We start from the raw sequence: 26986 nt of genomic DNA, 5'->3' as shown, positions 1-26986 counted from the left end.
ATGGCTATATCTGGCACATCCTCACAAAATGCTGCAATATGATACCCTTTCTAGTACTTTCAATACAGTATAATGAATAAATAAGGCATTTTATTATATTTCTAACAAACTGGAAAGTTATTAGACTCAAGGCCCTCCAAGTGCACCCTACTTTACTTTCCCTGTAATTAGTACACCCAGGCCATCTCAGCCCCGAGTCCTTCCTAAGCAGACAGACAGGAGAGGCAACTCAGTTTTTACTTACTAGGCCATTTTCCTACAGAAACTGTTTATCAAGGCTGTTAATTGTTGCCATGCTAAAATTCTGAACAGTAATGTCAAACTAGAACCATATCTCTAATTTCCTTTTCAGTCAGCAACAGTAAAGTGTGTGCGTCTGCTCATCCTCTACCCCAAGACAATGACAATCAAGTGACAATGACAGACTACTAAAAAACGCTTTTATCAGAGTGCGTTTCATAAAACCACCTGTCTCAATGGAAGTACTTCAGAGATTATGACAACATCTGCAGAGAGTTTTGTAATATTTCATGCACAGTAGCCAATGTGTTCCTGTTTATGAGATCCTCTGGACTTCAATCATTTATTTGCTCACTCCAATAATCATTATATTGTGTTGATGACTACAATAAACATTCAAGAAGCAACTGTTCTGGGCCAAACGTTTTTTCTAATTCTTTGAGGTATGAGCATTAGCATCATGTGCAAGATTTTAAGGATACTAAGACAAAGTGGAGAAACAGACACACTGATCCCAGCTCCAAGCCCTCACTGAGGAACCTAGACATGGATGCTGACTGATTTTGTAATTGTTGCATCAACCAAAACAGCATAACCATATTCTAACAAACTTGCACAAACACTGAAACAAGTCATGTTCATTCAGTTTAAAGTCACTCTGGCTATAAACACTTGAAGAATTGTAATGGAAACTATGAAGGTTCAACTCTTTATCCTACCTCCAGTCTGTCTGTCCGCATTAACTTCTGTGCAGCAGCTGCAGCAGCTGCTGGCACTGGAACTCCAGGATTCCCCGTGACCAACATTGGTGCAGTCGGCAAGATCTCTGCTGGAACCAGGCTTGGGGAAACAGGCCCCAGGTAAGGATTAAAGGCTGCTGATGCATTGGTGGCTAAGCTTGGTGCAACTGAAAACATTGGCTGGAAATTAAAACAAAAAGCAAAATTTAATGGCAAGTCTCAATTCCAAATTGATACTCTACTTATAGAGTTATCATTTATTCTTCATCTATCATTCATTCTTCCTTCCTTAACTTCTATTTAATTCTGTCTTTAATTTAGTCTAAGAAGATTTCAGTATACAGATATTTGCTAAGTCCTTGTTTTTCTTCAAATCTAGCAGGCAGAATATGCATTAATATCTCCAGAGGGGTTTCGAAGATTGGCATCTAGAATACTTGTGGTTTAACGTCTTAAATATCTTAGTACAGACACTTGTTTGTGCTCACCCAGTCTCCACCTTTGTGACTAGAAATGTGTCTGAGACACACACTGTGTAACTGCTGTGTCAGATATAGTGGAAAGGTCTGTTCTCAAGTGTTAACAGGATGTAAGTGCCTATCATCTGAGCAGACACAGATGTCCCAGGGGATCACAGAGCCCCACAGCCAGCACATTTACCAAATCTGTGGGCTGTGAGAGGTGATGATTACACTGTCTTTTGAGCACAGAAGAGATAGCATTTGGCCTAGTCACTTGATGTTGGTTTCTCAGAAGAAAGGTTCAATGTTCTACAAGCCCATCCCACACTTGTGAGGCACTCAGCAATGGAAATTAATCTTCTCCAGAAAATGTCTGGAATGTGAAGCCTGACAGAATATTTCCCAGGAAATGCCACAGAATTATTAAAAAAAAATACAACTACACCCAGCAACATGGGATGGGCTGTCAGCGGGCACGACATACTGGGGTGATGCTACTGCATTCAATGGAGAGAAGTCAGGGATCTACTACGCATAAATGACATTCTTTAATATGAGAGCATAAGGTCCCAAAGGACTATGCCATGGTTGAGCATCCGACCTACATGACAGCTCTGCATTGTGTACACATCTGTACTAAGAAGATATGAACAATAGACTATTTAATGTATACATTGATTCGCTGGGAAGAATTTATAACATAGCATAGCTCACACTGATACATTCACCCTAACATAGCTAGTCCTCCAAGCATGTGCTTTGAACACCATGTTTAATTACTCTGACAGGACTGTGGCCCTTGTCTAATGAAGTAGCCTAGAATAAGTCTTTCCATTCCAAACCCCAAGCCTATTCCAATGCAAAGCAGCTGCCCTCAGGAAATACAAAAATTCCATGTGTTACACTGTTATCAAGAAGGATCCACGTGTAAAACTGGGCCCAGTGGCATTTGTCTCTCTACAAAACCCTGAACAGCAGCTGACTTCAGGCTTTCCCTTTGTGTACTAGAGGCCAGGGCAGCACCATGACAGGGTCAGTCCTGCATGGTGATCATGCATTAAACTTCTGTCCAAGAACATTCTAGGCAAATTCGTATTCTGTTGCACACAGTCAGATACAGGGTATAGAATCTCAGACCACATAGAAGAATTGTTATAAATTTAGCAGAGTCCTAAAAGATTAAAAGCTAATTAATATCCTTTAGCTGTAGATTAAAATGACTTCCCAGAAAGCCCACTTGATACTTACTATAGCAAGCTACTGAAATGTTTATGTCACTGTATACTATAGGAATTACTTAAGGCAAATGCCTTCATAAAGGCATTCAGGATGAAGACATTTTTCCCTGACTTGACACAATAATGACAGTACGCCAATAAAATCAGCCTCGTTAAATCTCACCAAGTAAAATACAGTGAAAACCTACATATGGATAGAATGTAGCTGTCACCAATTATGAACACTTTGTGTTAGGGGTGGGTTACAGCTCAGAGTGGATCCTAATGTAGGAAAGCCAGTGACCATGGCCACTCCTGCATTACTGGAGCTTGTAAGATCTCAAAGATAGGGATGGCTGCATTGGTATTTGAAGTCTTAGTTTCTCTGAAGTAGGGATTGGATAATGTCTAACTATGTAGCTGGTATATTTGATACTGAGTGCATCTTTGCATCAGTGACTTATAGATATCTTTGTTCCAAAAAAGCATAATGAAGGTTGGTTTAGCATTACCTTTCCAAGGACATTTTCCAGTTGCTAATTCTGGGGCTGTTTATTTATCACTTGTTTGCTTTAAATGAAACATTTTGCTTATATTACAGGTATTAGGCTTCATTATAACTGAAAATATTATTCAATTTCACATTACCATCCTAGTTAACTACACAAACATGATTATTACTAGTAATTTCCTCTCCTGGGCAGGCCACACTGTGATAAGTGCTTTACTTATACTGTTATATTTAATTTTTTTTACTAGAAGACTTTCCTTTCTTTGGCCTCTTTGGGAGGGGGGATGTCAGGAGAGTAGAAGATATCTCTTAGTTCCCTTCTAGGTTCCCACCATACAAAGCAATGCCTGGTGACAGTAGGCACTCAATGAATGAGCTGCCACTTTGTTGGGGGTATCATTATGTTTATTTTCTAAAGAAGATGCTCACGAATGTTACATGTCTACCATTATAAATGAATCAATGGAAGGTCAGGGATTCCGCACATTTGAGTCTGCTTCTAGTCTGGTTTGAAGTCTGTTTCTCACATAATCACCAAATGTGAATTAAAATTACCTAGAGGAGTTTTATCATGTGATTTCCACCCCTCCTTGTCTGAATTCCCAGGAAAGGTATCTAGGTGGCAGTATTTTTGAAAGCTTCAGGGTGATTCCATTTCCATGTATTTAAGGAAATAGATTTCTTTCCGATTGGACAGAAGGTTTCTAAGGAGACATGTTTCTTAGGGGTTTTCTTTTTATGAGTATTTATGAGTTTCTGTCCACATTGCCTGCCCTCAGCCTACCTGCCTGACTCCTAGGTATGCTTCAGGAACCAGAACCTCTTGACGTATCCCAGGGAACCACATCACTACCCTCTGTCTCATAAAGCTCACCCGCATTGAAGTAGCACTGACCCTGAAGCCATTCTTGCTTCCTCTGCTCCTACTTCCCGGCACCTGGCACTGTCACCACCTCTGCAGTTACTGCATAACATATTCATTGCAGATTTGCTAGCTGATTTTTCTTTGCCAGCAAGAGTAGCAAATACTTTATATATTTTCTAGCACAGATATCTAGATGGTAAAGAGATTTAATTATATATCCTTTTTCCACCTCAGAATTTAGCTGTTACTTTATAATGAATATTTGAAAGTTTATTTTTTCTAATTTTTATACTAACATTACATCTTAAGTATTATAACTATTATTCTGAACACTGCAAATATCACAAGGCTGTTTATTTTAAAATGCTGAAAATAGTATCTGTTTATAAAAAAGAAGGGTCATATATAATGATCCAAAACTTATCATTTAGAAATTTATGGAACAGAAATTTTACAAGTCAGTTTTTCCTAGAGTGTGTGCATGTGTTCGCATATGTGCTTAGCCGAATGTATGTATACATGTGTATGTTCAGCAGAATATGTGCATGTATACATGCGTATGCTTAGTTGAATGTGCACATATGTACACATGTATGTTTAATGGAATGTATATATATATATATATATATATATATATATATATATATAGAGAGAGAGAGAGAGACAGAGATACACTTAGAATGTGCACATGTATATGTTCAGTAGTATGTGTGCATGTGTACATGTGTATGCTTAGTAAAATGTGCACATGTGTGTGCTTGGTAGAATGTGCACATGTATACATGTATGCTTAGTAGAATGTTTGCATATGTATATACATGTATGCTTCAGTCAAACTTGTAAACAGTGAAATGCCAAGCTCTTTTAAAACCATAGGACATCCCAAGTGTGGGCAACTGTTTCTAGGCAAGCACCATGTTGTAAACAGATACAGAACTAGTTTTAGTGAATTATTGTTTAGAACATAGACAGCACTCAGAGCTAACAGGAATTATGAATAAACCATATTCAATTTTTGTCTAAGAATGAAGCATTTGGCTGTTGTGGACTCTACTCACAGCTTGTGAATGGGAAGGGGAAGGAATTCATTCTTTATTCTGTTTCACTGTATCCTTTGAGCCAGTTTTATTGAAACAAACATTTAAACAGTGAAGTCTCATTTAAGACCTTCTCAGTATAAAGGCTTCAAATGAGCACAGGTCTATTTTTACAGTTCAGGGACTGATCACAAACCTAAAAAGTCAGACTGACTGATGCATGGCAAAACAGATAACAAGTCAATGTGGCTGATGTAGAAATAGTTTTCTAGGGACTCTATAGAATGAACTGGCCATAATGTCATGAGGTGGGTAACAAGACAATAAAGCACAGAAAGTACTGGCAAATTCTAGGTGGTCTGGGAGTCGGACAAATGATAACTTCAAAGCGTTCTTCACCCATTGCCAAGGAACCTTGGGAATATGAAAGTCAAGGTGACAAAGCTGCTCTTGAGACTTGAACTGAATCTACGGCCTCTGAACTGCTCATACACACACATCAGATTCATGAAGTGCCTGGGATTTCTACACAGGTTGCATGTCTCAAGGTGCTGGTGTGTACCTGAGGAGTATCTGCTCCAGCAACTCTGTAGAGTCACTGCTAACCCAGGTCCCAAGTAAAGCCTGGCAGGGCACACTAATGGAACTCCTGAGCTCATGCCGAGTTCTCAGTCCCCACTGACCACACAGAGCTTGGAGGAACAGAGAGTCTAAGGAACATCATCCTGGGGATGAAAGAAATACAGCAGGAACTTCCAGGTTGTCATCCAGCAGATGCAGGTCAGGGTGAGCTAGTGTATGTCAATTTCTCATTGTCATGATGAACGTATGAAAGAACACAGAAAGTTTTCTTTAATTCTGAAGACTAATCATTACAATCTCATTTATCCTCAAAGGTCATATATGATTAAAAAATCATAAAAATATTCACTTATATTTTTATTAGAAATCCTAATGCCAAAAAGAGTTGATATCAAAACTCTACAGTTTATTGTGTGAACTTTCATGAATTAGACACACAAAGAAGTTCCATTTCTTATATTGAACTCCCTTTATACTAATCTTATGAAATGGGAATTATGTTTATATAATTACAAAGACATTCTAGACAATATATTTCGTGTTTTATCTCCATGTTGAAGATCAAAGAGCTTAAACAGTCAGCCAAATATCCAAAGTAGTTAGCCTGTTCACCATATGTTTTTACCATATAAGCTCAACATCTGGCCAGGCTGGATTAAAACAAGCAGTGTAACCTAAGCCATGTAGTTAACCTCTCTGAACCGCTTGGGCTTAATCCCTAAACTGGACATTACATTACCTAGCTCACAGCACAGTTGTGAGAATGGCATATACAGAACCTTCTGAGTACAACAGATGCCTCAAACTGTTATACTTGTCTCAAAAATGTTACTCCTTTTTAATGGGTATACTGCATGACAACCTACTGAAGGCACAAAGTTCTCCTATGAATCTCTGCATTAACCAAGTTACCCCCATATCATGGTCTGGTGGGACAGTGGCTGCTCTTAACAATCATCTCACTTGCCTTGGAAACACTGCTGACAACTGCCGACCACTGTAGCCCACTGTAGTGGCAATGAAGCTGCCACTTCTGGCTTGTGCCCTGACTCTGAATTATAATTCCTCTCACCTTCAGGGCAGAGAAATCACTATGAACATCTGTCAGGTTGATGGCTGTCTGGGCAACTCCTTATTTCCTTCTTTTTCTGTCTGTCAGTTATGAACCTCTCCCATATGCAGGCACACACTACTGGATGTGTATAAGTTTAGTTTGCTCTCATTTCACTACACCTGTCCTCTGTAGGAAGTTTGGTGCTAAACTGGTTGGCCCCTGAAATCTTTGTCTGTCCTCCTAGGCTCTGATATTGTGGATCTGCTCATCCAAAGCCACACTCACACTATTCCTGCCTGATCTGTATCCATGCTCTCCCATGGCCTCAAACAGGCCCGTGTGTGTTCAGAGTCCTTCTCAATGTTAGTGACAGGGCAGCTTGTGGCTCACTTTTATTTTCTACTAGCAGCTCAAATTGAAGTCCCAGAAAGCAGCAAGTCACAGTCATTCCATTTACTACTGGATCCCTGTGTTATCCTCATCAAAACTAGGCTGACTCAAAAGAGGACCAGAGTCTCCGGTGGGTTTTGAAGGCAAATTTTCTAGATTAAAGCCTTCTCTACAGTCATCACAGTAAAAAATGCTTCAGGTCTGAATAATTGAAATGATTTTAATACTTATTACAAAAACATCATCCTGAACGGAGACTTTCCAAGTGTGGTTTCACAGTACCTTGGTAGAGGGCAACTCCCATTCAACTGTAATGATGTGAAGGAGAAATGAACTTAACGCCTGTGCTCATAACTAAAACAGATAATTACTTTGTCTATGCAGAAAAATGTTAACAGAAGTACCAGGAATCTAAGTACGAATGGCTTCAGAGATCTATGATTTAGTGACTACAAAAACACATATGTCACTAGAATTTCAAAGAGAATAAAGATCTTTGACAGTTTGTTCCAGGGCTAAGCATAATATGACCTTGGATCACCCATGACAGAGGATTTAAGAACAAGGTCAAAAAAATGGGCCAAGACTTCACAGAAAACTAACTTCTCAGGGCCGTGTTGGAGACTATCCTCCTCCAGCACAGATCTACACTTGCCTAACTCAGACGTGCTCTGGGTCACAGAAAGCACAGAATGTCAGTAAGTATGATTTACAGGTTTAAGTGGAAAAAAGGACCTCACATCAAGGAGGTTGACCAAAGTAGAAACTGTTCCAGATCTTTGAAACCATACATGAGGGCCAAGTGTAAGAGAGATGTTTAGAACCAAATTTTCTGTAAGAAATAATGATTATACAAAACATTCTTAACCAAATGAAAATATTTATGTTATCATCATAAAGACATATAAAATAAGGAGATGCCATAAAAATAAAGATATCACATTTTAACTGAGCCCCCAATAATGTCATAAAATAAAAATCATATTAAAATGATAGAGAATTAATTATAATATTCTCTCACCTCGACTGTACAGTATTGATAATTGGTATCACTGCCGGTGTAATATGGGGATCCCTCCCACCTCGAAATGCAATCCCCCCCTCTTTTTTGGAATGATTGTTGCATTATGTTCTAAGAGAGAATAATAATTACATTGAGTTCAGGTGTTAAAATGTATTAGGAAAAAAATTAGTTAGCACACATGCTACAATTAACAAACTGGAAAAACATGTGTTCTCATGACCTTATAATAGTTCATAATATGTTAGCAATAAATTAATCAGACATATTCTGATCATATAAATTTTATCACATATGTAAGCAATTTAGGGTTTTTGAACAATAATTAACATAAACACCATTTTAACCAAACATTAACTATTACATAAATAAGATTATTAAAGTCATTTATCACATGCACATCAAAAATCTAAACATTTAAATGCATATGTTTATTCATAAACAAGTTACCAACACACATGGCTAGGAGAATATTAAGTACCTATGCTCACTCATAGCTATTTTTCAAAGGCCCTTGGGATTCTGGAGTTTTGACTAGTTCTCTTCTGATGAGACTTCCAAGCTATGCTTATGACTCGCCACTGTGAAAAAATGCCCAGCATTTGTGACTATGAAGTAATTTCAAGTTAAGTTTTCCACAAAGTCTCCTTTTTGAGAGAGAAAAAACAACAGGGATTCTCTTCAAGGAGAGAAGAAAGCAAGAAATAGCCTCAAAGTTAAAGACTACTATTTATCATTTATCTGCTTTCTTGTTTTGTTTTTAAGAAAAATATCATTATCAACTTTAAAGGAAACTTGGAATGTATTTTAACTAAACTGAGTTTGATGGCTACTTTAATAAACACCAAGTGAACAGATGCAGGTTAAACGGTTAATTGTAAGAGAATTTTAGCGGAAGCAAAGCTAGACTATAAATTGCCAAGTTTGACGTGAAGGTAAGTAACCTCACAGGGTGTAACACTCAGCAATTACCACTGCTGGCTCTATTTGCATACAATCTCTGTTTCAGGACAGACACAGAACACGGCCACACAGACAGGGATGGGGTGGAAAGTGTGCTCACCACGGGCTGCAACGGGGCCCCGGGCATCATGGCATTGGCTAACTGCATTTGCTGGGCCAGCATGGCCATGTTCTTCTGCTGGATCAAGTTATTCCGCCCATTTATCTCTAACTGTGTTTTTAAGTGTGGGGGTGGATGAAGATATTTGCAGTTCTCTCTGGAGCAACGACCCTAAAAGATAAAAAAAGCAAGAACCATTGTTAAATAAAGTTAAGTCACTAAATTATAGAAATGATATGCAAACAAGTCATCTAAATCTATGAGCTTTTCCCACAATTTATCACTCACAGCATTTTTACACATTAAGAAATCATGAATTCAACTACAAATGTATTATTAAAATGAAGATTTAAGATATTGAAAAAGTTTAAAGGCTCAATGAAGTTTCTGCAATCTAATAATGTCAGGGTTACTGTTTCCAGTTTAAAAGTTTACTGCTTTAAAAGTAAGCCTAACACACAGATGTCAAGTACAGAACCTTGAATGCTTGCTACAGCATCTTCATTAACCTCACCAAGTCATGGGAAGTGAAATTCATGAAAACACTTGTCATTGGTGGTTTATCTCTACTGATTTTGAACAAACTAGCTTAGGGGACTCACAGAACATTGTTCCCCCAGGAAAATGACTCCAAAGGAACCCCAAAGCAAATCAAATGAGAACTTCTACAAAGCCCCACATACTGGAAATCCCCTGGCTGAAAAGAGAGCTACTTGGTTCTCACAGAAGTAGAGGTTTAAAGGATAGTAGTCAAATACTGGTTAGACATGAGCCTTCAGCCTTTCTGATATTGTCCCATGACCCCAAACTACGAACATAGTTGGACTTGGTATGCTCATCCTGCAAAGAACTGACAATGAGAAAGGCAGAAACATAAACCCCTAAAGCAGCATAACTAAACTGTGTATATAAGTATCTGTCTATCCTGGATCAGAAGCGCTTAGTAAAGTCTATAATATGCCAGACCCTGGGAACTACTCCATTCATACCGACTGACACACTGTTCGTCCATCTCGACAACTACACTGAAAACATTTACACCAGAGAATCTAAGCAGATCTGCTTGTACAGATTAAGCGACACATAACCTTTTTAATTTTTTTCTATAGAAAAGTAAATTCTGTTGAATTTTACTTTGAATAAATTAGAAAATTGATGTTTACAATAAAAACTGTAACTCTTCTAAGCCAAATGCTCTCTTTAGGGACTCTAACTTTAAGCTGTTTTAGGACAGGTTTCTATACAGTATTAATAAGGACACTGCCTGCAAGTTTAGGACTGTGAACAGTTCTACAGCTTCTTTTCTCATTCTCAGGTCCAAGAGAAACGCCACTCTCCAAATTCTGGCCTGTATCCCTCTGCCAAAGGAGCCATTCCTTTCCGCTGTCAGAAGGTATACATGGATCTTTGGTGCCTATTAGCACACCAAAACAAGCGCTGGCCTCTAGGCTTTCTCAGTAGCACAGTACCTGTCTGTGTCTTTTCAAAGCTTTTCTGACTCTGGTCCCCATCCTAAAGCTTTCCCTCCCCACCCCACCCCACCCCGCCAACTTCTTTCCCCACATAACCCTGCCATCTTGGCCATGCACCCTCTTTGCTCTCAGTCTTTTGTCTCTCTCTTGTTTTCCTCTCTTGGCCTCCTTTGTCCACACCCTGTTTGCCTCCCTCTCTGGCTCCTGACCCATCTCACTGACAACTCTAGTCTGCTGGCCATGTTCACCCTCCTACTACTTTCTCTCCTTGCTCTGGACTCTTCCAGATGCCTCTGCCTGTACCCTCTCTTATATTACCACAAAAGCTTACCCCAGAGTGGTCATGTCCTGATGCCTAAACCCCCAGTTTATAGAGCCATCAGCTCTGCAAACTGCATAAGACACCAAGGTTATAAACACCCTCCCCCTACATAAACTGCATACGACACTAACACTATAAGCACATCCCTGGAACACAGCTTAAATGCATATTAAAGGGAAGTAGAATTCCACACTGACAGGAAGCGATTTCTAATTTACCTGCTAGGTACAACTTTTCATAGGTTCACAGATAGACCCATGCTTCATAAATGGCTTATTCCAAGTCAAATAACCATGCTTACAGAAACATTGTTAGCGTAAAAGCATCTCGGTGAAAAACAACCTCAAAAACAACTTAGCCCCATATGATAAACCACACACAAATCAATTTGAAATCATATGACTAGACAAAATAATTAAGCTCCTAAGTGCTACAGTTCACAGAGCTCCCAGGCCGAGTTCTCCCAGAGACATAATACCTATCTCAATATAAAGAAGAACTTGGCTGCAGCACAATTGCTCTCAGTCTGTGGGTCATGATCCCTTTGGGGGTCACCTAAGACCACTGGAAAACACAAGTATTTACATTATGATTCCTAACAGTAGCCAACTTATAGTTATGAAGTTGTGGTTGGGGGTCCCCTCAACGTGAGAAACCAGAGTCTTAAAGGGATGCAGCTTGAGGAAGGATGAGAACCACAGTTCTAATGCAATTTCCAGTTCTCTATACTTCCTCCTCATACTTTTCACAAAACTGGCTTGAGGTGTAGATGAGAAGGGTGCGTTGTGCCGATGGTTCAGTCAGAGTCAGTTCAGGTCTTTAGTTCTACAAACAGCACAGACCTAGCCTGGGACTAGACAAACACTGACCATCGCTTTCCTCAGTGTCCCTCTGAGGAAACCTTCCTGACCACACAGCACCCAGACCCTCTACCTATGAACACAGCTTGAACTGAAATAACAGAAAGGGACTTTAGGTGCTGCCTATAAATTCTGCATCAGGGCATCCCATCAAACTTTTTGTATTTTTAACATTTATTTATTACATGCCACAGCACTCTAATGGAGGCCAAAGAACAACCTGTGTGTGTGTGTGGGGGGGGTCAGTTCTCTCCTTCCATCATAGGGGTTTCGGGGATGGAAATCAGGCTGTCAGACTTGACAGCAAGCACTTTTACCTGCAGAGCCATTTTGCTGGCCCATCCATCATGAAATGTAGAAGCTTTGACATATGGTTTCTATTGTGCATGTACTCAGTGGCTAAAGTATCACTTGACTATTATTTCTCTGTTGCTTAGTTTTATTGTTATAGAGTCTCTATTTCAAAAAAGCTGTGAATATGTTCTGAACAGGACATTCCTACACATCCTGTGACTTTTCCTGGGGACACTTGAACAAACAAGGGCAGACAGACTAAAGTAGCAATTCCACCAGAGTTGAAGTTGCCAAATCAATGTATTTACTGGTGTTTCTTATAGGAGGATGAGTGAGGATTATTTCCTAGTGTCTGTGCACACAAGTGAGGGCCAGGGATGTGAGTTTTAACAAGGAGTTAGATAGTTCTGGCATAGCAGAAAACACCATAGAAGACATTTTGTGAGAAGCCACAGGAATTTGCACTGATACACATAGGAAAAGTTACAGTAACCCATTCAAGGGCTATTTCATAAATAAAAAAATAATAAAAAAATTAAAAAAATCATAAACTCCATTTTTTAGATTCAGCACGGGTTAGGTGTTGACTGCACTGATGAATGATTGTGGCTCTACAAACAAAAAGATTAAGAGTAAATTAGAATAAATATCCCAACCTAGAGTGTTACTTAAAAATCTAGAAACACAAAACAACTAAAACCCTCCAACCAGTAGCATTAGTTCCTTTGGGAATTATGGTAAAGTCATAGTCAGTGTTGTCCCTGTCCATCTTCCAGGCATCACCCACCCGATGCCCTAACCCCCACCAGGGAAGCACAGAGAGTGGATATGGTTCCTTATACCACGTTCAAAGATGTACTGTACTCTGTCTTCATTCTAGTGCTTAGGAACATAGATTATAAACTAAATTTAACATCAATTCTTTATTTTAATATCTATTTTAAAAACCTACTAATAATTGAAAATAAAACAGTACATTAGAAAGAAGGCAAGTAAATTTAAAAATATAAAAATGTCAAAATTAAATTTTCAATGTTTTTTTTAAACCTGAAATAAAAGGATTATTATGATTTGTATAGTCAGAATCCAAAAAGACATACTGTCATGCTGCCAAATAGTACCAACGGGAAGGATGAAGTTGCCCAGTCAGACCTGGGTAGGTTCTAGAATACGAAGGCAATGAATAAATTCTAGGGGTGCCACCTCAGAGGCTGTTCCAGCTGCCTTTGACAACACTAGATTTCTAGCAAGGCTCTCAAACTAGAACCATGTATTTCAGTGGTTAAAACGAAACCAGAGTTTCCTTTGGGACAGCAGAGACAAGCGTGTTTTGAAGTACTTTCTTGGCCTGAAAATCTGACTGTGAAACCAATAGCTTCCTATCGAGACTTCTTAACAGCTTTTTTGCCCCCAAGATGATATATATTTTCCCAAAATAAGATTATTAATGTCAGTGGTCACCAAGACATGGGGCTTCTCACTTCCACGAAATGTTGTCTGTCTAGTTAATCATCTAATGCTAGGAGATTGATAACAGTCTTTATGATTCACTGTAAGAAAAATATATTTTGTCCAGACTTTCCAACACCCATATATGAATCCTTCAATTTGATTTTTAAAGACAAATATGCATTCAATTAACACTAAGAATCATTTTATGTGATTTTTCAAGTGCAGAGAAAAAAGTCAATGCAACTAAAACAGACTGTGCCGAAGTTCCTGAGTTAGTGTTTCTTTATAGCTTACTTGTGCCCATGGAGGGCTTTTGTAAGTTTGCAAGAGGACCTGCACCCTGAAAGGACATGCTAGCTTTCTTAACATCAGCATTATGGACACTTAGGGCCATATATAAATGTTGTTGTGTGGGTTGGAGTACTACAGGATGTTTAGACCGTACCAGACTATTATGCCCATCTGGGTACAGCAGTGGACATCATTAAGATAATCACCAGTTGAAAGACAAACACTGACTTATAACCAGTGAAATATAATGGAGGCTTTATTAATGTCAGTTAGGGATGCCATGAGAAAATTGTCACAGACTGGGTCATTTAAACAGAAATTAATTTTCTCAGTTTTAGAAGCTCAAAACCAAGATGAAGGTCCTATTCTACCCAGTTTTCAGTCAGAACTCTCCTCATGGGTTCCTTTGTCTTTGCTACCATATCAACGACTCCCTTAGTGTTCACAGAAACAGGAAGGAGAGAGGGTGGGAAGAAGGAAAGGAGGAAGGGGGAAATGGGAGATGTAGACAGAGACACTACCACTCTAATCTCACTTGTAATTCTTCTTGTCAGTGCACTGATTCTATTAGATTATGGTTCTAGTCTTCTGCCATGGTTAATCTTAGTTCTAGTCTTAAAAACCTCATTTACAAATCTACCAAAAAAAAAAAAAAAACCACGCCTTTAATCCCAGCACTCGGGAGGCAGAGGCAGGCGGATTTCTGAGTTCGAGGCCAGCCTGGTCTACGAAGTGAGTGCCAGAACAGCCAGGGCACACAGAGAAACCCTGTCTCGAAAAACCAAAAAAAAAAAAAAAAAAAAATACAAATCTACCATGAGATTAAGACTTTGGTCCATTTATTCTACATGGCTGATATTCTAAAGAGAGCTCTATGCATTCTAAAAATGTTACTATTTTCAATGGAGAAGATTATTGTGGAAATGTCCTCAAACATAAAGTACTAAGTTTATACTGAGCAATGTGAAGTAAAAGGAGCATGCAGCTGACCAGTTATCCCTGCTAATTAAGTCAATTACTAAGAGCTGCACACTTTAAAAACCTTGAAAGCATGAATGAATGAGTTTCAATATTTACTTATTTTTCTTGCACAGTTCTGTAAACAGTCTGAAAGTTAAGATATTTACTATAAACTAGTGATAGATAAATTATACCTCAACTTCTTATAGTTAGTTTACCATAGATACAAAATATGTATTCAACTGAAACGGAACAGACTGGGAATTCATGCTTTCCTCTTTTCTGGTCCCATGACAAGTTCTTATTACACACACACATACACACACTCACAGCCAGTTGACTTGATAATTTATCATTACTTGAAGGGATACCGGTTCCAAATAATAAGCCCTAAACTGTCTTCATCCATATCTAACTGGGTCACAAATGGGAGATTTTAGGTAACAGTTTCTAGCTACTTAAAGAGTCATTTACAGAACTCAATAGCTGTTCTAGGCTTTGTAGAACATTCCTAAGGTTTGATGATGAAGATTCTTGTATATTAAAACCAATAGTGACATTTACAATATCCCAAAATACCCTCCCTGCTGACGCAGTATCAAGGCACTCCACCTCACTGGGATACTGTGACTTTCCCAGAGTGCACAGGAGCCCGCATTGCACAACTCCATTAATCATCTTGGAAATGACAAAAGTGAAACTCTATACCTCTGCTTGGTGTTCTGAATGCACGAGCTTTGGGTTGGTAGCTTGGGGGGTAGGGTGGAGGAAGTGAAACGGCAGCAAATCACAGACATTCTTGTGACAAAAATATCGTGTCTCCCCCCAGCGGCTTTTGCTTATGAGAGATCACATACACATGCAGCTGTGACAGCAGGTTGCATCTGCACCATCGTCACCAAAAATCCAGATCTATTTAGAGCTGCCTCTGACAGGATGGCATTCTATAAACGTGTGGTCTCTATGCCACGGAATCCTAACAATATATAGACACTAGTGCTGTGGAGGCTTCACCAGCACCATCAACATTCCTGGTTCCATACACTGTGTGGGCTACAGAGATAGATCCAGTCTATACCCCTGAACCAAAGTGGAGTTACTGTGACCTTGTAAAGTCCAGTGACATTTGGTAGGTGCCAGGACCATTAAACAGTCCAATATGCGCTGGCTGCTTTTTTATGGCATCATAAAACTGGAAATGCCAGATCATTTTATATAAATATATATGTGTGTGTGTGTTTATGTGTGTGTGTATGTATTCAAATTGCTTCAATTATATTTTTCAGCACATAGACGATGGGCAAACCATCATTGTTGATGATGTTTTAGGGATTGCAAATCAAACCAGCTAATAATCAAAAGGCCCAGTGTCTACATAATAATCTTTGGTGGTGTCTTTGTAGGACATGTTTTTCATCACTGTGACATTACAATGTGGATGATAACATGGAAGAAATCAGAAGGAGGTAAACTTAGGTAAAATGTAGGCATGCTTCTCCTATCTGGCTCTTAAAATTACTAATGCAGCTGTTTGCATACACATGCTAGCTCCTGGTCCACTTATTCAGGAAACCTCCAGCTTGTATCCTTCCTTCCCAACAGCATTGATTTAAAACCAAAAGATGCATCTTGTTATGAAAAAGGAATATTTATTATTAATTATTAATATTTATTCAGCTTGCATGAGGCTTATGTGTTAAGTGATGTTGACATGACAACTTAATGCTCCAGCATCAGAGTTATTCTACGTTTCTGTTACTTTGGGGAACCACAGAAGGTATATTTTGACTGTTCATAAATACATCACGGGACCCCTGTCTACTCAGTTGAGCTGGAGCTCCTAGCCCTTCTACTAGGATACACATCCATACCAATTGCATTAGACTTGTTTATCTTTAAGTATAAGTACCTAATCACTGACCTCTCAAAATAAAACTACAAATAGGACCAGTAAGAACAGGTCCTAACTAAATGAAGGATTCAACTATGGTGAGTTCTGTCAAAGGAAAAAAAAAAAAATCCAAGATGTAAGCAACTAGTTTTGAAAGTTAGTCCATATAGTATTCCAAACTATAATAAAAATCTTAAATGTGCTTTTAAAGTTCAGTGAATCTGTCATATTTGGTCTTTCATGTTTGCACCTACAGCAGACTGCAAGGGAGTGAGGACCACCAAATGAGTTAAAGTAATGGTCTGCACTCTATTTCAGCAAGAGTCCTTGAGTGGAAAGAGGTGAGTGGGCAAATTATCCATGTATTTCATAGGCCTGTTTGATTTGCATCCATCAGAAATTACATAAATGTTATACATGTATATGTACATACACATATAGTAGAGCATCTAGGGAAAAACAAACCATGGTAAATTTTGGAGTCAAGCCTTTGTATTCATGGATATAAAAGAAACTAAAGTAAAATTTTCACATAATAAATGATACTCATAATTTAGTCATAACAATTTTCAAAGTATCTATGTTATAGTTTCACCAAATATTAATATTTTTACCATAAATCTTCAAAATCTATTGGCTGCGATAACATATCTAATGCATAGAATTGGTGCTTAAACAATTTCTTATAGTAAGCGGACAGTTTTAACTGCTTTTGTTTACTACAGTCACCTCACCGCTCTCCTCTCTCTTGAGGCTTTACATGCCTCATTAGCTTTGCCAAATATGGGATTCTTTCGCTCCAAATATTCCACTGGCAATCTTTGCAAGCCTATGGGATTCCCTAACTGAAAATACATTGACCCTTTCTGTGCTCCTAAATGCCATTCAAGGACAGCAGGAGATGCTACTGCTTTGTGGAGATGACATTGACAGAGACAGAAGGAAAGGTGAGATGACAGTGTTCAGGGCTACTTCACCAGTGTTTCTTCCTGACAGACCAACTGTGTAGCTGAACAAAATGTGCTTACTGACACTGATTCTGTTCCTATGAGGAAAATACACTCCTCCTCCTCCCATCCCCATGACAATCAACTAAAACTGTGCGCAGCTATCAGTTCTGACCTGAGACAGCAATGAAGAGAGAGAAAATTATTTCATGAACCCAGAACACAGCTCCACTGGGTGCTGGCTGCAGCAGCATAAGCAATTAGGGTGGAAAAGATCTTGAAGAAAAAACAGTATCACAACACAAGTTATGTGAGCCTGTCTCCTGCTCTGTGTGCCTTCCTCAGCCCCAGGGCTCCCATGGGCTTCCTAGAGGAGTCCCTCAAATAGCTAAAGAAGCTACACCTAACAAATAGCATCTGACGTTTCTCTCAAGGAATAGAGCAGTAGACACATTTCATATTTTGGATGAGTGGGGATATTCACACTTAAGTACAAACCACAAAAAAAAAAAAAATTAGAAAACCAGTGTAGATGAGTTTGATACTAAAATCATTCTGTGAGCCTAACATCGCCACAAAAGCAAAGTCTTCCCAAAGTGCTATGTTCTAAACGGCAACTGGAAGGATTGTGATTTAAGTCATTAGGATGGAGCTGTGGGTCCTCGAAAGAGCACAGACATGCAGCACCATGTTATAATACACTAAAATATGGATGTAAGAGAAACGACACATGCAGTTGTCACGATGCTCTTCTCTAGCCATCAACAATATCCATGCTGGTCTGTGTACCATGTAGCATGTCTACCATTCCTGCATCTGACCTCTCACAGAAGCAGGGGGACTTGTTTTACTCTCCTTTGAGCAAAGCTCTCCTCATCCTGTATCCTGTTTACACATCTTCTTCCCCACCCCCCACCCCCATCAAATGCTTTCCAGAAGAGGGTTTCTGATGCCTCCTAGTTCCTGTACCCACAGCCTAGGTCAGGTAAAGCAGCCCCAAGTCACCAAGTCCATGACTGTTTCAGAAACGACTTGTTAATAATGGAGCTTGTTTTAAAATCCATTAATTTTATAATCACAGTATTTATTCTCTTTGAACTACAACCAAATATCTTGAGTTGCTTTCAAATACTGAGAATTTATTTTCACAGTTTAGCAGTTTGTGGAGTCTGAGAAGAAGGCATCAGAAAAGTGGATTCACAGTGGATCAATCACAAAAGACATTTTGCTGAAAAAGATAGCCTCAGATTTTCCTTTCTATATCTTCTCCAGGATCTCCACTGACTCCCATCCTTTTGCAAACCTTTCCATTTGAATGAAGTTGCTTTCTGTTCTAATTTCCGACCCTATGTTCCCTCTTCTTCTTTAACTATCCACTGCTGACCAAGCACAGCCCTGCTAGCCTGCAGGTAGAATCTACCCAATGGATGCATCCCTGTCTTAGGCTTATAAGGAGATCAGACCCACAATGACCTTAGAGCCATGTGGATCCTAGAGAAGGCATGAAAGAATGAGAGTACCAGGGTGATAGAAAGCTTTCTGTTCATGTCTCACCTTTGACATCTACTAGGGTTGCTGTCTGAGTGCAGCGCCCTGGCCCCCATGACTCCCAACTTCAGCTGTGGTCTGGACAATGAACATAAGTGACTAGATCCCAGTCCTAGCATATTTATCCCATCACTGGAACCTTGCAAGCTTTGCTTTCTGTTACCCGAGTCTCTCTAAAACATTTTTCACTTAAAGCATCTTTCTCTCCTCTTCCTTCAGATCTTACACAAAGTTAGAATCTCTTTTAATGAGCAAGCATGTACTATGTCCCTAGTGACTTCAGATGCCAACTCCAGACTCTAGTAGGAAAGAAATTCCCCAGAGCCAAGGTGAACATTGTTCACTGCAAGGCTGACTTGACATTCCTTAGCGATACCTCACTGAGGCATTTAGCCTCTTGAGCAAATGGTGCCTCTGCCTGGGAAACTGCATCCAGGTAGGGGGCACTGTGAGAGATCATACATAGTGCCCCAAAAGAGGAAAAACTCATGCATACTTCTTTTATATTAAGAATCTGGGCACAAATTTTGAAAAGTGGTCTGACAACAAAACAAATTGTTTCCATTTTTTTTTTTTTTAATGACAAGTGGCTATCTTCAATAGCCATCTTTTGTGGATTCTTTTCAATTTCTTGGTTTTGGTCAGGTAGAATACACAGATAGTATTAACTTCAGTAGCTTTTTAACTCAGATGAGAAGTAATTCACACCAATATGTGCATAAACCTTCCAATGACTATAGGATTAACAGTCTCATTGACATGCACATCTTCATGAATGTTTGTAGAACAAATATGAGTTCAGAGACATTTTGCCTACTCCAGGTAATATATGATCAAGATCCAACCTAATGGTCCCCTCTCATGACCCTATAAGTAAAAACTGTAAAAGTACACCAATACCCATCCTATGCTCCCAGAAACTCTGATTTATCAAATCTTGACTGTGTTCCAGATACTTGTGAAGTCTGTCATTGGCTTGCGCTGAATACATCCTGCAGAGTTCTTTTAAGACTAATAACTTCTGCCAGGGTCTTGAAGAATCATTACAATCTTTCAAGTAACTGCTATTTTTCTTTTGAAGGTGTTTATTAGCGCTTCTGAATGGGAGAAATAGAGTTTTTCACAATGGGTTTCAATACAGATCTGCTGCCTGTATCTCCTTTAGACATAAGATCCCATACAAATATCAGGAACAGCTATATGATGAGAGATTACTTCACATTATTCTTAGGAAGTAAAAAAATCTAAAAGAAATTTATGGAAGTGGCTATGTTACCACTGGATGCACCTGAGTTTAAGGATACTGTTGGTCAAAATGTCCTCAGAAGGCATAGTCATGATACAGATGACAAATTATGTTAATAATAAATCCTACACAACTTAGGTAGTCATTCACATCTCTGGTAATTCTTATGTTAACTGATAGCTAATACTGATATTTTTTTTTTCAGCTCAATTACATCTTATGGAAGTTCAGCTAAAATTTTTCTTAGTTTCAGTAAATGTTCATAAAAGCACATTGACATAAATTTTCAAGGAAACAGAAATGAAGTCTTAAGATCAATGCAACATTCCTTGGAAAACAAATGAATAGAATGCCCTTGTAACTTTCACTTAATAACTACATTTGAACGTACAGTGTCTGCATTCCATTTGAAAGTACGGTGTCTCCTTATTCTCATAAGACCTACTGTTATCTTCATGACGATTCTGTGAGATACTTCTGATTAATCTTACACTGCAACTGAAGAAATGAGGTTCCAACCCTTCAATGTCCCACAAGCTCATGACAATGTACATTATAACATTAGAGGTGCTGCCTCTAATCATAGATCCCACCAATGGATTCAGGTGGCCTATTTGAGGGATTAAAAGATTTTTTTAGTTTGTGTTTACTGATTATTTTTCAGGTAAAACTTGCTTTTGCTATTTGGGAGACCGAAAATGAACAGATATATTCCTATACTATGTATGTGTTTCTTAAAATTATTATGAATACATTAAATCTATAACATTATTTAGAAAAGTGGATGCATATCTGATTAGAAGGCTAGCACATGCACACACACACACACACACACACACACACACTGTCTACAGGTCACACTAAACTATGTTTGCACAAGATAATTCTGCATACATGTATACACAGTCATAATCTGCTCTCCATCCATTCCCCCTGCCACTCCTTGGCAAAATCTTCAGTAAAGTTAAAGACTTGGTTAAATATCATCTCCTCCAAGATGTTTTTAAGTCTTTGTTAAGAGGGGTTAGGTGCATGGACATGGATTCCTATGGAAGAGTTAGGGAGCACCCTCGTAGAAGCAGAGTGAATGTTAGAGGGGATAGTGGGTTTAACTGGGAAGCAGCATAACATTTGAAATGTAAATAAATAAAATAACCAATAAAAGTTTTAAAAAGTTGAAAAAGGAAAAAAAAAAGAGTTCTTCCAGCTATATCCAATGCCTGGTTATATATCACCATTGAACATGTTTATTTATGTTCACACATTTATGCCTTAAATTTTAAATAAGAGTATAGAAATCATTATAGCTTTAACATTCATCTTTAAAACACCTCTACTCAATCATTAAGAAAGAGGTATCAAAAAATGGCAAAATACAATTTACTTATCCCACTTTTTCTTAAAGATTTTTTTTAAGGGCTGGACAATGGTTTTTTATGCATTGAATCCCAATATTCTAAAGGCAGAGGCAATGTAATTTCTGCAAGTGAGGCCAGCCTGATATACAGAGTTCCAGGACAGCCAAGGCTACACCAAGAAACCCTGTCTCAAAAATGAAACAAACAAACAAAAACTGTAGTGAAATGTTCAATTTAGACATGTATTTACTTACATAATATTGCCATATCTTGGGTTTCAAAACAACACCTTGCTATTATCACTGTTGTATTAGCCTGACAGCTCACCATATTACTTCTAGTGTTATGATTCCAATATTACACTTAAAACATGTTCCATTCCATGACCTTTTAAAAAACTGATCTTTCTGGAAGAGTTGGGGGAGGGGTGGAATGGCTCAGGGGTTAAGAGCAATTTTTCCTCTTGTAGAAGACCTGGGTTCAGCTCCCCACATCCACAACTGCAGTTGCAGGCTGTCTGACTCTTGCTCCCTAGGGCTGTGATGCACATGTCTATGCAAGAAAATTACTCAACAAATAAACTAAAGTGAATCATATATATGTATATTTCCACAGGATCTTTAACTAAAATCATTTTTAATGCACAAAGACCATTTCCTCCTACCCTGCTTTCTTGAGCTACTATGCAAACTTAAATGAACACATGCATCAATACAATATATACTTCTCAACCTTTCTGAGAAATTTGTCATTTTCTCATATCTAATGAACATCTAATACACAAAAGGTAGGCAGTGGGGGGAGTGGAACACAAAAGGATGGAGGAATGAAAGAAAGAAAAATGGAAGTGGAAAAAAGGGAGGAAGGAAGAAAGGAAGAGGGCAAGAGAAGGATGGGGTCAAGATGACACAGGTAGAGTCCAATATTATTTCATAAAATAGAAAATTAGAACCAAAACTCACCCAGGATTAAATGCTTGATTGCATAAACAAAAACAAAACACACAGCAACAAAAAAGTCAAACCCACAGTAAATAACCTGCCCAAGATCAGAAAGAATGAAAACATTTAGTTTTCAAATCTGTCTGGTACTCATTCTGTAACTATATTTTCTTTTAACACACTGACTTTCCCAAAATCCAAAGAGCCAGGAGGTCTTCACAGTAAAATAGACTTAAGAACACTTTGTAGAGCTTTCAGAGGAGTCAGCTGACTTAAGAATAAAACAATCAGGCTAGGGAGAAGGCTTTGTGCAGAATAGCCAGGTCAGAGAGTTAAGGGGGAGTATTGCAGGCTGAACTCAAGTGTCAGGAAGGGACCTGAATATAAGCAAAGATTACTCCTGTGCTTGGTGTCTTTGTAGCTGCCTGTTCAGATGTCAGGAACCTAGGCCAGGCAAGATGGCCTAAGGGTATAAAAAGACTGCACTCATTAAACAAATCCAAGAGTTAATAGCAGTTTGTGTGGTTATTTACTACCTAATGACCTAAGGCAAAACAGCTGCTTAAACTGATCAAGTGAAGCAGGCCAAGGGAGCACACAAAAGCCATCCTGACACCATAAACACCAGGAAAAAACCCCCTCTAATTATTAATATAAGAAATTACCAGGACTATTCTTTGGTGAATAGTCCGACAGGTCTGCACCTGCACAAATCAAAACTTCAAAATCATTTGTAATACCCTATGAAAAAAGAAAACTCTAGCCACTCACTTCTTAAATATGACATAAAAAAAGTCCCTGACAGAAGTGTGGACCCTGAGGAATATGTTTGCATCTTCTAGAAGCTTTTCTTACATTACTGTACCAAGCTGGAGCAGCTGTTTTTCATAGGAATACCATAGTGCTGGCAGGACACTGAGATGTTCCAAGCTGCTGCTTTTGTAACAGATCTCTCTTCTTCTCAAGTGAGTTCCTTGCCCAGACATTAGAGCTCACCCAATTATGGCTCTTACGTAATTTGCCAGGGCATACTAAAATAGAAAGTGGTTAAGAAAAGTTAAATCAGACGTTTATTACTCAAAACCTAATGACTAACATTAGGTGTCCTGCCCTTCTGTGGTTGCAGAGATACAAACTCTAGGACAGTTGTTTATTCACGGGCAGAGGTAGGATCAGTGTGCTGAATTTCAAAAGATTTCCAGTCATCCCCACCCCTCTTTAGAGTTTTCAAACAGCACTTGAAATAAAATGTAAACATGTACAAAAGCTCATATTGTTGAACTTTGTATCCCTTCAATATTACTCTAATTTTTCAATTGCATTCTAAATTTTTCTATCTTAGAAAGATGCATGAAATTTTATTTCATAAAATAAGTCACATAGCCCCCACCTCTTTCTCTCCAGACCCCCTTTTTCTCTCTTTCTCTCCTAAAGCAGGGCATTGTTTAAGGCTCATCTTAATGTCCTTAGCCTAGAGTTACTATTTCTAATGTCCCGTGTAAAGTGAAGAACAATCATTTTGCTATTACTGCCATGTATAAATTTTAACTCTTTCCATTATCATATAAAGAGTTATCCTAATTCAAAATGTCTTTAAGACCTGCAGCTGTCTCCTGTGTGTGAAAGGAGACACAAAGACAATCATGGGGCTCAAGAGGTCTAAGAATGTTTTATGGGTGCTGCCTTAGTTGGTTGATAGCATGTGGTCATCTTAAAGAAGATGGTGACACATTCACATGGCAAGTACTTTCTTTTAACCTCCTAAGGTGGTTATCAGCCAAGATGGAGGCAACATGGCTACTATTTAGAAACATCTATTTTACTTAACAAGAGTTGAATATATATATATATACACACATACATAATCATATATTCAATATGCATACATATATACACACACACATATACATACATATATATGTGTGTGTGTGTGTGTTTTCCCTAAACATGTATATTTTCCCTAAACATGTTGAATCAGAGCTACACATATAGTATCACATAGAAAATTAAGATTACCTAGGTATAGTCTTGTTTTTTTTTTTTTTTTTTTTTTTTTTTTTTTTTCATATTTTTTTTTGGTTGCAAATTTTAAGCTAACTTTTGTTACAAATTTTACAGAGTTTATATAATAGTTTTAAAATAATTTTTGAGAGCAAAGAGCAAAAAGCATAGAGATAAAAGATTTTCTAGAGTGGAAAGTAGAAAAAGCTTAGAGATAAGACTTTTGAAGAATATTTGCTTGTATGATGGCAAATGTTTTACAATATGTGGGAATTTGCAAATTGATTTGGGGCTACTGCACTAAACTAAGGTCACCTTTTGCAGCCAGACATCATGGCTTCATACAGTCTCTGGCTCCGAAGAGGAAAAGAGAAAGAGGAAAAATCAGGAACTCCACCAGAGGGAGGGTTCTAACTAGGAGGGAGCTGAAAGACAGGAGGGACAGGGTTGCAAACAGGAACTCCACCCCCGAGAGGATGTCTGTATCATAGAGGTCAGGGAGGGTATAAGGAAGAAACAACGGGTTCTAGCAAGCTAAGGAGAGAGACCACACAGGCAGCTTCTAGCAGAGAGAGGAAGCTCAGGAGGGAGCTGAGAACATGCAGTGAAGGAGAAAGGGGTGAGAGAGGATAAGTGTTCTGTGCAACAAGAACTTCAATCTGGGGCATGCTCAAATGGCCTGAGAGATTTGTCAGAGAGAGAAATATCTCAAGTCACAGAGGAGAGGCATCCATTTTCTATATGACAGGGGCCCAGGAGGCTGAGAAGAATGGTTTCATAGTAATAGTAAGCTCCAGCAAGTCAACAGAGACAAAGCAGATAGCTCTGCAGTTAAATTTACTCAATAGAAGAGGACTGAGGAGGTGGAGGGACAGAGAGCCTTTATTTGTGAAGGGCACCCAGGAGGGGGAGGCAGGCTCCAGGAGCCAGAGAGCTGCCCTGAATAACACAGCAGAAGTACAGCAGGTGAAAGGAAGAAGCAGGGAAGAGGAAGACTCTAGAATTAAATAAATAAAAACAAAACAATACATGCGTTTCTTAGGAGAGTCAAGTCAGCAGCTTGGTTTGCTTAGGAAAGGCAAGGGCCCTTGAAAGGGAGGGATCCATTTGTGCTCCCACCCAGAGCTTTCAGCACCAGATGTATAAACTGAGGGTTTAGGCACTAGATTTATGAACTAAAGACATGACCATTCCGAAGTATTGTTGATGGAAAGACTTTAATTGTAGATACGAGGAAGGACACAGCCAAAGGCATCTGAAAGAGTCCAGCCCACAAGAGGAAGAGAGAGGGAGATGATTGGCATCTGAAAGAGTCCAGCCCACAAGAGGAAGAGAGAGGGAGATGATTGGCATCTGAAAGAGTCCAGCCCACAAGAGGAAGAGAGAGGGAGATGATTGGCATCTGAAAGAGTCCAGCCCACAAGAGGAAGAGAGAGGGAGATGATTGGCATCTGAAAGAGTCCAGCCCACAAGAGGAAGAGAGAGGGAGAGAGCGAGCTGAAAGAGGGAAGCCCAGGAGTTGGAGTTTAAAGAAGGAGGTGGAATCAGAAGCGCTGAAAAGAGTCACGAATAGTTGTGCTACTATACTGAGAGAGCCTAAAGGCCAGCACTGGTTTTGGTTGGTCAACATCACCACCCATTGGCCATTTGTCCCTTCTGACATTGACAGGAAATGGCTCCTTTGGTAGTGAGAATGAGCATCAGATTTTGGGAGAACGGAGCTTCCTAAAACCTGATACTATAAAGAGAAATTACTTTGCTACCCCTGCCACATATAAATTTCAATTCTCTCTATTACGAGCAGATACATTTTTAAAAAACAAAATTACGGGACTCAATGATTCTGTGTTTGTATCCATGCTCAGTAAAAGAAGCTAAAGTTTGTGATTCATTGAGATGACAGTAGAGACTGGCAATACTTTATTACCAATTTTCTAAATTTTCCTTGCCTACCAAAATAGAATTGGAATGAATTCCTTAGAATTTTCAAAATGTGCTCTACTATGAGCCTATGAGGTGGGGGTGGGAAGGGACAGACATTCAGCTCGCCTCATGCAACTGTGTGCTATTTCTCATTGCCTCCAATTACGATGTCAGCACCTCATTGGTCAATTTGCTTTTCTGGCTCTCACATATACTCTGTAACGCCCTGAAGTGTGTAAGGGTGTTTTCTTGGAAACAGTATGCTATAAAAGCAAAACAGTATCGACAAGAGCTAAGGC

At 38.9% G+C, this 26986-nt stretch overlaps 1 protein-coding gene across 29 annotated transcripts in view; it reads right to left on the bottom strand.

Annotated features, from left to right (window-relative positions):
* Window positions 1-26986, bottom strand: part of Mbnl1 (muscleblind like splicing regulator 1) — a 164861-nt gene that overhangs the window by 24548 nt on the left and 113327 nt on the right. For 17 of the 29 annotated variants that reach the window (XM_029475666.1, XM_029475668.1, XM_029475650.1 and 14 more), the window contains 3 exons: window positions 9182-9352; window positions 8119-8229; window positions 960-1160 (listed from right to left, as the gene is read on the bottom strand). In XM_029475666.1, the coding sequence (XP_029331526.1) occupies window positions 960-1160; window positions 8119-8229; window positions 9182-9250 (381 nt within the window). In that variant the 5' untranslated portion in view covers window positions 9251-9352. The remainder of the gene's footprint in view (window positions 1-959; window positions 1161-8118; window positions 8230-9181; window positions 9353-26986) is intronic. The other 12 variants (XM_021157174.2, XM_021157166.2, XM_021157163.2 and 9 more) reach the window with 1 other exon arrangement.

The sequence above is a fragment of the Mus caroli genome, chromosome 3 (assembly GCF_900094665.2).
Source record: "Mus caroli chromosome 3, CAROLI_EIJ_v1.1, whole genome shotgun sequence".
NCBI lineage: Eukaryota > Metazoa > Chordata > Mammalia > Rodentia > Muridae > Mus > Mus caroli.
The sequence above is the reverse complement of the archived record's forward strand: the minus strand, read 5'-3'. Positions and strand labels throughout refer to the sequence as shown.